This window comes from Dromaius novaehollandiae, chromosome 24, assembly GCF_036370855.1.
Source record: "Dromaius novaehollandiae isolate bDroNov1 chromosome 24, bDroNov1.hap1, whole genome shotgun sequence".
In the NCBI taxonomy this organism is placed as follows: domain Eukaryota; kingdom Metazoa; phylum Chordata; class Aves; order Casuariiformes; family Dromaiidae; genus Dromaius; species Dromaius novaehollandiae.
This window is the reverse complement of record NC_088121.1, coordinates 6,727,194-6,742,718: the sequence shown is the minus strand read 5'-3', so window position 1 is coordinate 6,742,718 and position 15,525 is coordinate 6,727,194. Positions and strand designations below refer to the sequence as shown.

The window sequence follows — 15,525 nt, the reverse complement described above, 5'->3', positions numbered from 1 at the left end:
CCCGGCTCGGGGGCTGCCCGGCCGCCGCCGCGGCGCCTCAGCGCCCGCCGGCACTGTCAGAGCCCAACGGTCGCCGCGAGCCCGCCCAACGGTCGCAACGGTCGCCGCGAGCCCGCCCAACGGTCGCCGCGAGCCCCGCCCCAACGGTCGCCGCGAGCCCCGGCGCGCGCCCCGCTCACCCGCGGGCACTGCCGTCCGCGCGGCGCCGGGCTGCTGGCGAGGGGCAGCTGCCGCCCGCTGCGGCGCTTTCACGGCTGCCCGCTGACGAGCCCCAGGGCCGGCAGGTGCGCGCGCCGCCCCCGCAGGGCAGAGCCCGTCCAGCCCGCGCAGCATCCCCGCAGCAGCCGTGTGCGTGGGCCCCCCCCGGGCCGCCGCGGCCCCGCTCCTCGCCGAGGGGACCCGCGATGGGGCCACGCCGGGGGCCCGGGAGCTGCAGGGGAGCTGCTCCCTCGAGGCTGCTCGTGCTCACGGCGGCGTTTTGCTGCCGCAGTGCAGGATGCGGAAAAACGGAGAAAAAGTCTTTACCAGAAGCTCACACCTGGCGCCTTGTGTTGCGTGAAACCGCTGCGCCCGGGCGCAGACAGAAGCGAATCCCATTGGCGCGGTGGCAGCGCTGGGCTGCGCTATCCCTACCCCGGGAGTTGCACTGCATGGAGCGGAGGAGTAACGGGGCTCCGCAGAGCTTAGATAAAGCTCCCACCTGACCCAGCTCCCTTCGAGGCCAGGATGGGGCCGTGAGCTGCCTTTTCCGGACTGCAGGCTTCTCAAGACGTGGCAAGTTGGCTTCTAGGCGCTGGCAGGAGCAGACAGCCTTGTACACACACGGAGCCGGGCCTGGACCCGCACCTGTGCCACGTTATGCTTACACGGCACACAACGTGTCAGCAGCCAAGTGCAAACAGGGACACAGTGGAGAGCGAACGACCCAAACGAGTGAATGTCAAAATCTTTTATTTACAACAGTCTCCAAAAATCAAGGAACACTGAAAATAGTGAGGGTAGGAGACAACTTACAAAAGTAACACGCGTACGTTACATCGGGAATTGTGCTACGTCGCTCTGAGAACCGACCCTCTACGCGCGACACAGGGAAACGGCAGTTCCCTCCCCTCCCCTCGTCCTTCCCTTGGCTCTTCACCCGTCCACCCTCCCACTGACTCTCTCCCCCCTCTTCCAGCTCCCCACCACAACCCACCTGCTCCTCTGCCCTCCCAGGAACTGCCCAAACCAGGAGTGACGGGGAGAAGGGACACCAAACAACCGTGTCCTCAGGCTGGGGGCAGGCCTTGAAAGACATCTAACTGCAGGGCACCTGGTACTAAGCCAGGACAGAGGAGTTAGCTGAGGTGAATAACCAAGAGACTGAAGTTGCCCTGCTTGGCTGTATATAAGCAGCAGAGCTTCCTTGCTGGACAGCGTGGAAGGATTTATGCATGTCACTGGGTTAAATTACAGGCCTTTTATAACCTTCCAGGAGAGCAGGCTGCTCTGGTAAGAAAATTCAGTGCAGGAAAAGCTAAAAGAGTTAGATGCCATGACATCAAGCAACAGCCCAATTTGCCCCAGCAGCGACAAAGCAAGGGGTCTCAGGAGATATCGGGTCAGTGGTCCCAGTGACGCTGCAGGCAAGCCACACATCCTCCTCTCTGGCAATTCCCAGGCTTTGCCCTGGTGTAGTTTTAGATCTAGCAGGGAACATAGCCCAGCTCAGTCACCAAGCTTCTTCCAGTATCTACAGCCTTGAAAACTGTCAGGGTAGGTGGCCAACCCTGATGTCCCTGTTGCCTGGACAGACCCAGCAACTCAAGAGACACTGCAGTACAGGGAAGTGAACGGAGGGAGGAGACCTGGGTCTACTCCTGCCTCTGACACTGATCTTTCAAATCACTTCAGTTCTGCTGCTCTTCCCTCCAAAGCTCATGTAGACAAGGCTGTTATGAGCAGGGACCTGCTCCCCCAGTGTCCCTGGCCAGGGGCAGCTTTCATCTCAGCAGCTCTGTCAAAGACAGGCAGCTGCATCAGTTCTGCACATAGCATCAGTGCTTCAAAAACAGCGAGCAATGGCCTTCTGCTCCTGCCCTGGCTGGTCAGGAGAGGGCTCCTGGTCAGGCGAGGACCGGCCCCATTTTGAAGGAAACTGCACAGTTTTAGAATGATCCCCCCACTCTGAAAGATCAACTTTTAAGAATATATCCTTCAAAACAGGATTTCTCAGAATAAAAAGAGTTGGCAGTGAACAGAAATAGTTCATTTCAGTGTGCTATGACTAGTGAGTTGTGTACTTTTTTTTTTAATTGCAGCAAAAAGATTGTTTTGAAATGGAAAATTGGAGCATTCTCTTCCAAGTAAGGGTGGGATGGAATATTTCCATGACACTGGGCTGCTGCATTCAATTGTTTAAAAACATCAAAATTGATACCTTTTTATGAAGCATTTTAACACAGTAGCATTTTCTGCCTGAGAAACTCTCCCTCAGAAAATTTTCATTACATTTTAGTCCAGACTTTGCAAGCACCTTAGGTGAGAGCAGCTACCACAGAGAAGGTGAACCTTGCTCAGCAAGGTGACAGGGCCCAAGAGCTGGTCTGGGCAACAGAGGAGTCATTAAAGAAAGAAGATAGGCAGAGGTGGGGGGGGGGGGGAATTAATTTAGGGGAGCATCTGCTGCCAGAACCATGCCAAACAGGTGAGGCCTTGCTTTTTATTGCTGTGAGCATCTGCCGCAGAGTGCTGATTCCCAGCAGGGCTGTCAGTCCCACCTTCGCATTTGCTCAGATAAACCCATCTGTTTTTCTGCCTCTCTAATTTTAGGATTATTTTCTAATGGCAAGGAGAACCCTGCCTACCTGGAGATGGATGTACATATTTGCCAGTGATTTACTGTCTCCACAAGTGCTTGGGGAGATCAGGGCACTGTAAGCATTTTGGGGAAGGCTGGGCCCCAGGTCTAAGTGTCTTCCACTCCAGGGCACATGGAGAAAATGTTAACTATCCCCCACGCTGAGCTGTGCAAACATCTAGTTAGATCTTCAAGAAAAGACAAATGACATGACTATGTTTAATTAAGTTTTCAGCTCACCAGTGTCCAGCAGGTCTTTGTGGTGAAAAGCATTGTCTAGGGGGCAGGATGCTGGATCACCTCCTGGCACTTCTGCCATCCTACCACAATCTGGAGCAAGTTCCTCCTCCTCTCTGCCTCAGTTTCCTTGCCTGATCTCCTCAATGTGCCTCTGTGATTCATCTGCTACAGCTCTGCACTTCTCTCAGTCTTTTTCCTTTTCAAATTGCCCCAGACATTGCTCTCCCAGCACGCTCCTACTACCATCTTGGACATGCAAGGTCAAGGTCATATCCTGCTCTTGCTATTACCAGCCACCCTTACTGCCAGAGCTGGGCCTGGATGAGAAGGGAAAATGACAGCCTGTGCTTTCTCCTGCCTGCTCCAGAAAAGGGAACAAAATCTGTCAGATGCTAAGAACTGTTATTTTTGTCTGCAGAAGCCCAGCAAACTGCTGGCAACTTCTAGCACCCTGCCAGATCAGGCTCAGGAGACATAAAAGGTTTGCCACTGCTCTAAAGTTAATTTTTGCCTTCCAAGAGCAGCTGAGAATGGTCCCAGCACGGTGTGCCCAGCATCATGCTGGAGGTGAGGGGCTTGCACAGCCTCTTCGTAGTGAACAAAAACATAGGACTCCTGGGGCTTGAACGAGCTTTACGTTTTGCAGGATTCAAAGACAAGGCAAAGATCTGCTTTATGATCCTTCAAGGCTTCTCCATGCTCACAAAAGGAGGGACTTTGTGCAGCTGCATACTTCATACCTTCCTCTCCTGTCTGGTGACCTGGAAATAACCATCAGCTTTATCACCCTGAGGAGGCTGAAGCATCAGCTGGATCCAAGTCAAGCTGCCAGCCACGGCCTCCTCCGCAGCACTGGGCCTCCCTTGCTCTCTCCTGGCAGCACTCCCACAGCCGCGCAGGTCTCCCAGTGCTGTATGCTGTCAGCACGCTGCCCTCTACGCTTGCTGCCCCGTAGGGACACTCGGGGCACCACTGGTATTTCAATTTGGAGAACAGACATCGGGGAAAGGAGCGCTTGAAAATCAAAGCTGGGGCCAAACTGTGCAAAGCAGCTATAAAAAACGGGTCTGATCTGCTCATGCTCTCCCCAGCCTCACTGCCTGCAGCAGAACTGCTCTGGGTTTCCCCTGGCATCAGTGAGGCCCAACAAGAGCCCTGTCCTGGCACTGCCCATCCAGCTGAGGCCTAGGGGAGCTGAGCACTTGCTTTAGGAATAAATGCTTGATCCATTTTCTCAGGGAGGATCCCACTCTTAGAGGGAACCAGCAAAGGCACGATGCAAAGATGTAAGAGACTGGCGCAGCTGCTGGTCTCAGCAGCCTGGTCCCCAGAACGCAGCTGGCAGTGGGGACTGGCTTCCTGGCATTTCCATTTTAAAAAGGGGGTCAATCCAGACAGAGAATGCAAAACCACCGGGGATGTAGTATCTGCAAACAAATGAGGAGTCAGGCCGCGTTCCGGCCGCCTCCCTCTGTTGGCATCCCTGTAAATAATGTTTAATGCAGTTCCCAGTGGGCCTGACCCCTCCCCTTCTGCTGGGGACCAGATGTGTTGCATATCAATGCACACACTTAGTTATTTCAATTTTAAGAATATGATGGAATCAGTGATGCTTAAAATGTACTTGTTAATGGCGCCAGTTTGCAATTTCATTTTACTTTAATATAAACCATCTGCTCTGAGCAGGCAGCAGCCGTGGGCTGAAGCTCTGCTGCCTTCATGTCTCCACAAGCATCTAAGCTGCCACGGGGGAGGCAGCTCTGTTTATCTGTGCACACCCCCAGCCAGGGGCTCCGCCTGGCCCCAGTGGTTATCTCCTACTCAGACTGTGAGCTGACTACCATGACCAGGAGCAGAAGGCTCTATGGGGAGCTGAAGGACTTCTGTTCTCTCTCCACAACAAAGAGCAGGCACAGAGACTGGTGAGGCCACGTGCGGCGCAGGAGCAGGGCACTGTTACTGCCTTGGCTTCTTTGCATCTCCAGTGCAGATCCCACAAGGCTTGGAAATGTGTCTTCTGTCCAGTAAGCTCACTCCTGGCCTAGCTTTAGCACAGGGTATGGCAGAGGGGCCCAAATAGCGATATTCCCCTGCCTGTTCATCAGCTCACTGCTGTTTTCAAAGGCTCGGGTAGCAATGCACAGGCCTGGGGTGGAGGCAGGACATCCCTTCAAGAGCCATCACTGCAACACTGACCCTGGCCAAGGGGAAGAGGGGGAAGAAGGGAAGGGGTTTGAAAGGGATCAGATGGCCTACCTGACTTCTTCCCTTTACCTTTGTGGTTCCAGAAAACTCTGTTCATTTAAAAAAGAAAAGCAAAGCAGAAAGAAAACTGAGAAGAGAAGGACACCTCCTCCCCTGCTATTTTCTGGCTGAGGTATCCCCTGGGCAGCCCTTGCTGTCAGTCATCCATCCATCACTACTGAAATAAATACAAGTTTAGAGCAAAACCCATTAGAAAATAAAGTGCATCTGGAGTTGAAAAACTTCTGGAAAAAAGGGATTTTTTTTCCTCTTTTTTTTTCTTACAAAAGATATCCTTTAAAAAAAGAAAAAGAAAACAGAAAAGTGAGCAAGAGGACAGAGCATGTAGCTCTTGGCATAGGGTCTACAGGGCTGTCCCACTAGGGAGAGGGATCTTAAATCCACTCTTCAGCAGGGCAAGGCAGATGCATAGGCCCAGCAGGCCAGCGAGAAGCACCCCCGCCAAGGCCTTGAGGCAGGAAGTCCTGCTCCGGATGAAGGTGCCAGGCCCCATGATGCTTAGCAGGGCTGTGCTCACAGTTAGCGTGTACAGGATGGAGACTCCTGTGTTGAGGGCCACAATCTTCCCAAACTTGGCGAAAGGGGCAATGATGCAGAAGAAGAGCGGGACGGTAGCGATCACTGTGGTGACAGCGCTCGAGACAATCGCCACCCCCACGTGACGGACCGCTTCGATCGTCCTCCACTGGCGGCATGCTGTGGGGTCCTGGCGGAAGGGATGGCAGCGTTAACAGGGAGTGAGGGTGAGCACATGGGGCTGCACTAACATTCAGCCTTCGAGAGGGCTGTTCTAGCTCATGGCATCCTGATCCAGGACAAAGATGCTGCATGAGTGCAGATCTCACAGTTCGTGCAGTCCTGGAGCACACTGGGCAAACAGCCATGAGGTTAACATCCAAGCAGAAGCAAAATCAGCCCATCAGTGCCTCCTTTCAGCTACATCAGGCTGACTGCTGGTGACACTATACCTGGGATCAGAGATCTCCAAGCCTTTGTGCTCGCCATCTTCCCAAAGAGGGAAAAGATGTTAAAAAGGCAGGAGGGAGCCTGGAGGTCCAGTGCAGCAAGGCACACCAGTTGGTGCAGGTTAGGGGGGAATGCAGAGCCATCCCAGAGCAGGATGCTCTTCACTGGGGTAAGAAGGGAGGGTCCCTTGGTGTACAGCTCTGTCCAGTGGCCAGCAAGAGGGACAGCCACATGGAGAGGACCCTTGCTGGGCTCCCTGTACTCAGGCACGTCGGCTTGCAGCACTGACCAGTCAGCTGGGAAAGCAGCAACCAGCCTGGCTGTGCCGCGACACAGCAAAACGCACCCCCTGCTTCTTGCCCCCAGAGCTCACCTCCGCCTGGTGCAGCGGCAGGTGTTCCCCTGCCAGCAGGTAGCCCTCCACCAGGTGCACGCAGTAATCGACGGAGGAGCCAACGAGGATGGAGAGGGAAATGGCTTCCACAGCCCCCATTTCCCAGCCAGACCAGTACATGATGGTCACCACCAAGCAGACCACGCCTGCAGGAAGAAGGTAATATTAAGCAAATTAGAAGGACTCTGGGATTCCTGCCTCAAACCCAGCCCCTACTGCTACCAATCAGTGACAGGGTAGTTCGGGAATGCACCCTCGCCAGTCTGAACCTTGTACCCGCTCCCTCCTACCCAGAGGGGCTGACACCTCCCACACCTTCGACTGGGGACCTCTCAGTAAGGTGCTCAGACCTGCCAGTGACAGGGAAGCACCTAATCGAGATATTAAGCAAACCAACAAACTGATACCAATCCAGATGAATGCCTGCTAAATGAATCCAAGCCCAAGCAAGTGTGCATGTGTGCACATGTGCACTACAAGAAAGAAGGTCCTATGTTTTGCTTACTGGAGTTACACACAAGCTGAACACATGCGCATTTTTTGTTGTTTTTTTGGTTAAGGCAAGAGTGATGTTTGTTTGTGAGTCATGAGTGGGAGACTAAGTGGTTTAAAAATGATAGATTTGATTTTTAAACAGGGAAGTTTAGCAACACACTTAGTCCGTATTATCGTCAAATCACCAGCCAGGGAGAGGGAGGCTATTTACAAATTTGCTTCAAATACTAACAAAACCGCTAAAATATTCAGCTTTTAAAATCTCCCACTGCTTGGAAACAGCAGCCATGGTGCAGATCCTTGGGAAGTAGTGCAATTGTTATTCAGAGCATGTGGGACTTAATCACATTATTATACATAACAGGCAGAGATGGCATTTGTGTAGCTAAAACCCTTATTTAAACAAATAGAAGGGACTGTGTAGATAAAACGCACTGGGAATTAGACACAAAAATCTATTTTCCCAATGAGGTCCCCCTGCACTCACTGAGAGTTTCTCCCACTCACCCAGGTAAATCAGGACCGAGTCCAGGAAAGCCAGAAGGGTTTACACAGAGTTAAGAGCACTTCAAAAAAACCACCAGACTCAACACAGTGCCACAGTCCAGCAATTTCATACCAAGAGAAAGCCTGACACATTGGGGTTGTTTTTTTTTCTTTCTTTCTTTCTTTTTTTACCTAAAATGCTGAGCAGCACTGGCAGCAGGAGGAGGATATGAGTGGTGAATATCGCCACGGCAGCCACACAAATAACCAGCGAGAGGATGAGACCATACAGGGCACTCTGCACTCCTGGAAGAAAAGAGGCAGCTACTTTGCATCCTGCAAGGTGAAAGCTGGAGTGAGGGGGACACTGTGACCCTGCTGGGGACAAGGCAGACAGGGAATCACGCTGGGGCAGATAGGAAGAAGAGGATGAAAAGTGGGAAGTGGGTGACCAGAGTCCTGTTCTTGCCTGCCACATGAGCAGGGCAGAGTCCCTTCCCCTCTCTATTTCCCTAGCTTTGCCTAGGGCTTCGACACTGTCAGCTGCCTGGGGCAGAGCCGAACAGGCTTAGGAGCTTGCACAGCAATGGTAAGGGTCTAGGGGTATAACACTCCTCCATACGATGGAGGAGACTGCAGTGAAGGTCTGTCAGGGAGGGGGGGTTCCTCAGGGAGATAAACACAGCAGTCACTTGCCTATGATCTCCATGAAGATCTGCTTCCAGTGTTCACAGGTCTGGAAGCCACGTCGGAGAGCAGAGCTCTCCGGGAAGAGCTGAAGTTGCTGCTGCAGGAACGTCTCCCATTTCAGGTAGTCGGCATATGTCTGGAAGGAAGATTTCCCTTTGTAGGTTGTCTGTAAGAAGATGAATGGGTTATTGCTGCGTCCTGCTCCCAGGGCAGGGTCTGCATGGCAAAGGAGGAGGTAGAACAAGCCAACTGGAGTTGCAGCGCCAGGCAGAACTGGCAGTGGCAGATGGGCAAACTGCCACCAGCTCTTTGCCCAAGCTCTCATCGTAAGAGTGATGCGTAGGCACCTGTCTGCAACAAGGAACAAGCACTAGGAAGCACCAAATTACAGCTGCAAATGGAAGTGGCCAGTGCAGGTAAAGCAAACTAAACCCCTAGAAGTTGCAATGAACTGTTGCAGGGAGAGATGGTGATGCCATGTGCTCACCGATTCAAATGCCATTGAGATCCACTGCACCTTTCCATCCTTCACTCCCACCGCCCCGTGAGAGAGCTGCCCTGGCAGCAGGTTCGGCTCAGGGATGTTCTTGCACTCAGGGTGCAACATCTGCAGAAAGGAGGAGATGCTATAACCTGGAGAGAAAAAAAGAGCAAGGAGTGGAGGACAGGATAGGGAAAGGGAACACATAGGAGGAAGGGGGAAGAAAACAAGAGAAAGCTGCAGGCCCCACTTAGCAGCAGCTGCTTCCCCCTGCATCTGACTTGTGAAAGCACTTGGGTTCTCAGCACCAGAGCCCTTAACTGTTGCTAGCTTGAGAGGGCCCTCAATGCCACCAGCACGCAACAAGACACTGCTTGTCCCCAGCCTTCAGGAAGTAGTACGAATGGGAAGTGCTGAATTATGTCAGCACAGGAGCTGCCTGCCTGGCCTGGCAGGGATTTTCTTCAGGTGTGAAGGTGTGGGGTTGGCTTTTGGCCTAAAGCCCATATTCCCTCCCTAAACCCAGCTCCATAACTTTGTGACCTCTAGAGTTGGGAGACAGTCACTGGTTAGGACATGAAGCCACAGGGGCAGAGAGGAGCCTCAGGACACCCAAATCAGGTGTGGTTTGCTGGTTACCCAGGAGCTATTGAGAAGAAAGTGTCCCTTGCCCAAGAGCTTGTGAGTATATCATCAGCAATGCCCATGACTGGAAAGAAAGGCTTCAGTTAGGAGAGCTGGCTGCTGAGAAACCCCTCTCCTCCCTGCACTGCCTGCTTTTACCACTGACTGGCACCTCTCCTTGCCTTCCCTGCCTCATCAAGCTGCGATCTGAAAGTCTGAAACCTCCTCCAGCAGCCACCCTCCTCAGACTGGAGGATGAGATCCCATATCCACCCAGGTTCTCCAGATCTCCCCAAGGACCTTGTGACTGGCATTAATCCTACCTACCGGAGGGCAGGCACTGAGCCCCTCCTGGCTTCACCAGCTCAGCGTTGCTGGCGATGGCTTTGCAGAGGCGGCACAGGTTGCCAATCTCTTTGAAGAGGTCGAAGCTGTCATCATAGATAACGCTGCCCTTTCACAAGGAGACACAACAACAAGAGCACCACACGTGAGGCATACGCATGGCAGCTGGCACAGGAAGGCAGAAACTCAGTCCTCTCCTGGGCACACAGCCTGGGACCAGCTCTGGTGTGCACACCCTGAGGACTCTTGTACCCACAGGGTCAGGTTCTGTCTGCCTAGGAAACCTGTCCCCACGTCATCTATAGGCACACCTGCAGCGCGCATTCCCTGCCCTAGGATGGTTGGACTAGATGACATCCTGAAGTCCCTTCCAAACTGAATTATCCTATTGTTCAATGAATGTGCTTCTGCTCCTTGAGGGGAAGGAGAAAGCTCAACCATATTAATTCACCAACGGACTTTCGAACTGTGCCCACACCAGGACTTGTACCAATGTCACTATTCAGGTTATAAAGTTAAAAAAAAAAAATCAGACATCTTGCCTTGCCAAGTCATATTCAGGAACCTTTCCCTGGTAGAGTAGTCAGTTTGTACTTTATGTTAAAATCTCACAACAGGACAGACAATAATTACAGAAAAATATCAGTTGCTGGGCTCTTGAGTTTGTAGTGAGGTTTCCATACTGAGCTCAAGATGGTTTTGCTTCTAAAATCCTCAGGATTCAAAATTAGAAGGTTAGACATGGCACTCAGAAAGGGATTTTCTAGAAAGTCTAAAATGATTTCAGCAATGGGCTTATCTCCATTTTTTGTGAATTTGTTAAAACAGAAAAGTGCTTTTGGCTCATCCCAGTGCTGCCATCTCTGCTATTCCATCTGGCTAGACTGCTGGACCATGCCGCCTGGGCTGTGGGGATTAACTAAACACTATCCAGGGAGCTCTTCCTTCACTCATCAGCCCCAGGCATGCCTGGTCAGCATGCCAGAAAGTGTGTGTACCATGTCTCCAATGACGTGGTTGTCCGGGCGTCTAGTACGATTAACCCCTCGGATACCAAACACCACGAACACCATGGCTCCCGTGTCCACCAGTGGCCGCACTGCTGGCTTCCCGCAGCCAGTATTCATGCAGGGATTAAATCCAGAAGTAGCTGAGAGCTTTGCTTTAGGTGCTGCTGTCAAATACAGAAGAAAGGATGGTTACATCAGAAGAAAGCAAAGAACTGACTTCCTCTCTGGCCCAGAAAGCAACAGACGTGGCTGAACAGGCCCTCATCAGCTCACCTTTCTCACTGGGAACATAAAGGATGCCTTTGGTGGGTCCATCTGGGCTAGAGCTGAGGAGACAGCCAGGAGGTGCCACACATACTCGGCCATGGTAAGGAGGCCTGTGCGACTGGGCGAAATACAGTTTCCTGTGCAAACAGAGTTCGTTATGGGGGATCAGAGGTGATAAAGATGGTGTGTCCAAAGCACCACGTGGAAAGCACTAGAGGGAATTTCAGGGGCACAGGGAAGGAAGAGGTGAGCAACTCCAGATCTGGATCCCCAGCCACTGTGTATTGTGTGCTGCCTGTTCAGCCCAAGAGTTCGGGCAGGTAACGGAGAGACCAAAAATCAGCAATTTGTTTCTGCCACCCAAAGAAGCCCTCAGTCACAGCCCTGAGCCTGGATGGCCTTTGCCACATCAGCAATGCTATGGGCCTGCAAAATAACTCTGCAAAGACAGGGCACGTTTGCAGCAAAGCCAGGCCTCCAGGGATGTCACCAACTGAGGGCAGGACTGGCACTGGACATCAGGCACCCCTTATCAGCTGTTCGGCTGTGCTGCTTTTGCTGCCCGGCCCTCAGTGGGTTTTGGAGGGTTACCGCGTTCGCTGCTGCTCCTTGGCGGCCACGTAGAAACTGAAGTCGAACTTCCAGCCTCTCTTGGTATCACAGGACAAGGTGGTCATCATCCACTTCCTGGGGCTCGTCTGCTTAAGCAGCCCTACTGTGGACACACAAGCTGTCAGCTTCCTGGTGAAGTTACCGAAAGGCACTCTATACACCTAAGCAATGGATTAATGAAAACAGACACTTAACTCCACAGGGTTGCAGCTTGTCGCGTGTTAGCATCACACACTCCCCTCCTCCCGGAGCACTGGCACAGCCACACAGAATGAGCACTGCAGGCACATAACAAGCCAGTCCCCAGCCTGCCTTCTTCCCAGCAGTGGCTAACGTTTAACGGGATCTCTTACCACCCCCATTCTCCATGGCCCTAGGCTGGATGGTGACTGCTCTGTGCAGGGAGAGGGAGATCCGAAAGCAGGTTCTCCTGTAGGCATGTGTCCAACACGGTCTGCGCACGAGCAGTGTCGACTGCTCACCAGTTGTCTGTGAATGGACAGGAGGCAGCAGGAATCCAGCTGCTTCAGTAGCAGTTTCTAGTAGAGAGTGAGCTTGGCTGAGGATGCCAGGCCCCATCTGATTCCCACAGGTATCGACACTCCTGCTCCCGTTGCTGACGGTCACACAACAGCAACAGCCCAGTATTGCGGCAGTGCCAGGCCTGATCTCTGCCACTGCCAGGCACAACGCCTTCACTGTCAGCAACCTTACTGCAATACCCTGCATATTCCACCCTGTGCTACCCAGGGCCCTGGGAGAGGCAGGAGGCTCTCGTGCTCACCTGTTGCGTGCTGCACTCTTGACAGAGGAGTCCAGGATCCCCTGACTCACCTGGAATGAAGGCACCTCCCCATCTCCCGCTGACACCGTCTGCCAGGGGGCAGGGACACTGGCGTTGAGCGAGAACCTGTAGATGGCTGGTCTTCCCTTGCCTCTGGACTTGGAGATATACACAGTCCCCTGGAGATCTGGGGAAAACAACACAGCGGGGGCATGAGCATTAATGGCACTCCTCAATCAGTAAATCCCACAAACAGAGGCAGCAGCAAAGGAGGGTCTCCTGGCCTGTTGTCTCCTCTGGGGCAGCAGGCACAGCTTTTGCCTTCTAGCATCACAGCACTTCTTTCAAAGGATTTCACAAATATATCCTGAGCTGCAGTAATTCCTGACGGCTTATTGACTCACGTCAACTTAGGACCTGGCCCAATAACTCATTTATCCTTAAAATCCCCTGAGAAGCAGGCTGAATTTACTCTCCTCACCGCCTGCCAACAAGGCTGTGAAATGGGACTGGGATGCAAAAGCTCTGAGCTCCTAACCCTGTGCTCAGACTGGGCAGGCCAGAGAGATTTGTCGCTAGACTATGTTGCCACCTTGGTTATAGGGACCTGTTCCACACAGCAGAAAACATTCAGGGGAAGGAGGATAATAATGATGCCCCTTATGCCCAGCATCAATCCAGGGCTCATTAGGGATGTGCCTGAATAAAATTACTCCCAATCAGCTGTTCAGAGGACATATGATTTGATCTTCACCTGCGTGGACCCTTGGGCGCCCGACCCAAATGTGGCCAAAGTCATGGTCCTCACACCCCACTCACCTTGCTGCCCTGTATCACTTATGCTCCCTTTGCTTCCCCAAGGCAACCCTGAGCCTCTCTTCTTTTTTTCCAAGGAGGTTCGGATGTTGTTCTGCAAACTGTGGGGCTTTTCCTGAAACAAACCTGTCCCAAAAGGTTAGTTTGGGATGAAAGGGTGAATGGCATGACAAGAGACCTGACAGCCCTGTGCATGTAACTCACTTGAGTAGGGAAAACACCAGGGACTCTGGCATCCAACACCAAACCCTCGGCAGGGAACACAGAGCCACAGACCCCCATCTGGTCACTGGGATGGTCTCCCATGTGTTAAAGGAGCCTCTTTCCATGACCCTCTGCTGCAGTAGAGCTGCCCAGGGAAGTGAGTGGTCAGTTCTCCTGGACTATAAAGGAATTGCTCTAGCAGAAACACTCAGCCAGATCCTGGCTGAAGCAGCTTTTCAAAATATGCCATTCCCATGGGGAACTCCACCATTCCACTCCCAGTGGACACCTCCCTTCAGTGGGACCTGTGCACTGAGATACTGGAAAGATTCAGACCTCTGCCTCACGTTTCAGCTCTCCCAGCCCAGGGCCTAAGCCAGGCTGCAGCCACTGTAGCCTGGGGACCAGCACTCTCACCTGAGCAGGTAATGCAGGAGATGCCTTCAGCACTCAGGTTGTACTTCAGGTCTAGCAGCACCTGGATGTTAGTGTCTGGCCGGAACAAGACTGGAGCACGGCTAGCTGGACGGAGACGACTAGCAAAGAATATGGACAGGAGCAAAACGAGGAGGAAGAGCCCTGCAAGAAGAAGTCCTGATAAGCGTGTGGGACCCTGCGTGCACCTTGCACTCAGGACATATCCAGACAGCAGGGGAGTGGAGGCAAGATGCTATTTTCAAGAGGAAAAAGGAACAACCCCTGAAGTATACTGGCAGCTGGGCTTTCTTCTTATAGAGTAGAAACCCTCCCATCAGGACCTGCCATTCCAGATCTGAGTGAGAAAAGAGGGATGGAAAAGCATCTGAATTCCTTGTGCAGTTCTCTTAGGGACCATCTGTGCTGGAGACACTCATCCACTGGGTCAGAAACCATCTTTCACGTCCCTTTATGCACTCTCCTGTCACTAATAATCCAAGCTTGGAGACTAATCAAGATGCTGTCAAACCCTTTAAAATCCATGAAGATGGGATATCTCTCCTCCTTCCTTACCCACAATCACCCATCTGCTCTTCACTGCAGACCACAGCACCCAGTGCTCCAGCAGCTCCTGCAGATGTGCTATCAAGTGACTCCCGTTGCTCTTCTCTGCAGGAAGCTGCAGATTCTCTGGCATCACAGATATCAAGGGCACATCACCCATTTCCAGGGAGACTAGAAAGAGAAAAATCAATGGCAGTCTCAGTGGTCAGGGTCATGCTAAAGTCACTCGTAGCCTTCTGCTCTCCTTTGCAATATCTCCTTGTGCAAGGTGCTGTACAACTCACTCAAGCTGATGGAGATGGAATAAGACCCAGGCAGAGGCAGTGGTTTGCAGAGCATAGCTGCGTATCAAAAGCTACTCAGAGCCTACTCTGCAGGGATAGGGTCTGTGCACTGTTCTGGGCTGACGGGGCCCTTCATGGATCCATTTGCCACCAGTTCCAGTTTGCTGCTAGGCCTGAAGGCTACCCGCTGCCCAGAACATTCCCATTGCGGGATTTGAAAAGGAAAAGAGCCCAGCGAGTCTTAAAAGCCCAGCACAACAGAGTATGACCCCATAAGTACCCTTATTTTCAGTCAGGGCTAGAAGGAATATTTGCTGATAACAAGCGAAAAGGGCATTTCTGGGCTCTTTTCCTAGATTATGTGGTCTCAGGCAAGACATTGCCCTCTTTGCCACGAAGGAGGAGATGCTCTGAGGAAGTGATGTTGGAGAATAACAAAGTGTTCTCTTGCCTGCTTCCCAAAGACAGTGGTGTGAATGGCAAGGAAGAGGGAGAAACTCTTTCTTTACTCAAAGGCGGAGTGTCCTGGGGCTGCGGATTAGATGTTTTGTGGCTACACCCACTTGGCAATTAAGGATTACAGCCGGAAGGTACAACCCACATTAGACCCAAGAGGATTAGCAAAGTAGTTAGCAAGCATGCATCAACACCCACTGAAGGTCTCAAAGTAGTTTGCAGGCATTGGTGAGTCCATACTCCTACAACCTCCTGCGGCAGCACTATCCCCAGCTTAAAACTAGGG

General features: G+C 52.4%; 1 protein-coding gene across 4 annotated transcripts in view; it reads right to left on the bottom strand.

Annotated features, from left to right (window-relative positions):
• Positions 1 to 934: 934 nt before the first annotated feature.
• DISP3 (dispatched RND transporter family member 3) overlaps positions 935 to 15,525 on the bottom strand; it is a 41,146-nt gene continuing 26,555 nt past the window's right edge. The window contains exons 9-22 of one of the 4 annotated variants that reach the window (XM_064525603.1): positions 14,509 to 14,670; positions 13,936 to 14,097; positions 13,318 to 13,440; positions 12,549 to 12,685; positions 12,068 to 12,203; positions 11,694 to 11,817; positions 11,109 to 11,239; positions 10,824 to 10,999; positions 9,808 to 9,934; positions 8,863 to 9,008; positions 8,382 to 8,541; positions 7,878 to 7,991; positions 6,684 to 6,850; positions 935 to 6,050 (exon numbers count right to left, since the gene is read on the bottom strand). In XM_064525603.1, the coding sequence (XP_064381673.1) occupies positions 5,688 to 6,050; positions 6,684 to 6,850; positions 7,878 to 7,991; positions 8,382 to 8,541; positions 8,863 to 9,008; positions 9,808 to 9,934; positions 10,824 to 10,999; positions 11,109 to 11,239; positions 11,694 to 11,817; positions 12,068 to 12,203; positions 12,549 to 12,685; positions 13,318 to 13,440; positions 13,936 to 14,097; positions 14,509 to 14,670 (2,228 nt within the window). In that variant the 3' untranslated portion in view covers positions 935 to 5,687. Of the gene's footprint in view, positions 6,051 to 6,683; positions 6,851 to 7,877; positions 7,992 to 8,381; positions 8,542 to 8,862; positions 9,009 to 9,807; positions 9,935 to 10,823; positions 11,000 to 11,108; positions 11,240 to 11,693; positions 11,876 to 12,067; positions 12,204 to 12,548; positions 12,686 to 13,317; positions 13,441 to 13,935; positions 14,098 to 14,508; positions 14,671 to 15,525 lie in introns of all 4 variants that reach the window. The other 3 variants (XM_064525604.1, XM_064525605.1, XM_064525607.1) reach the window with 3 other exon arrangements.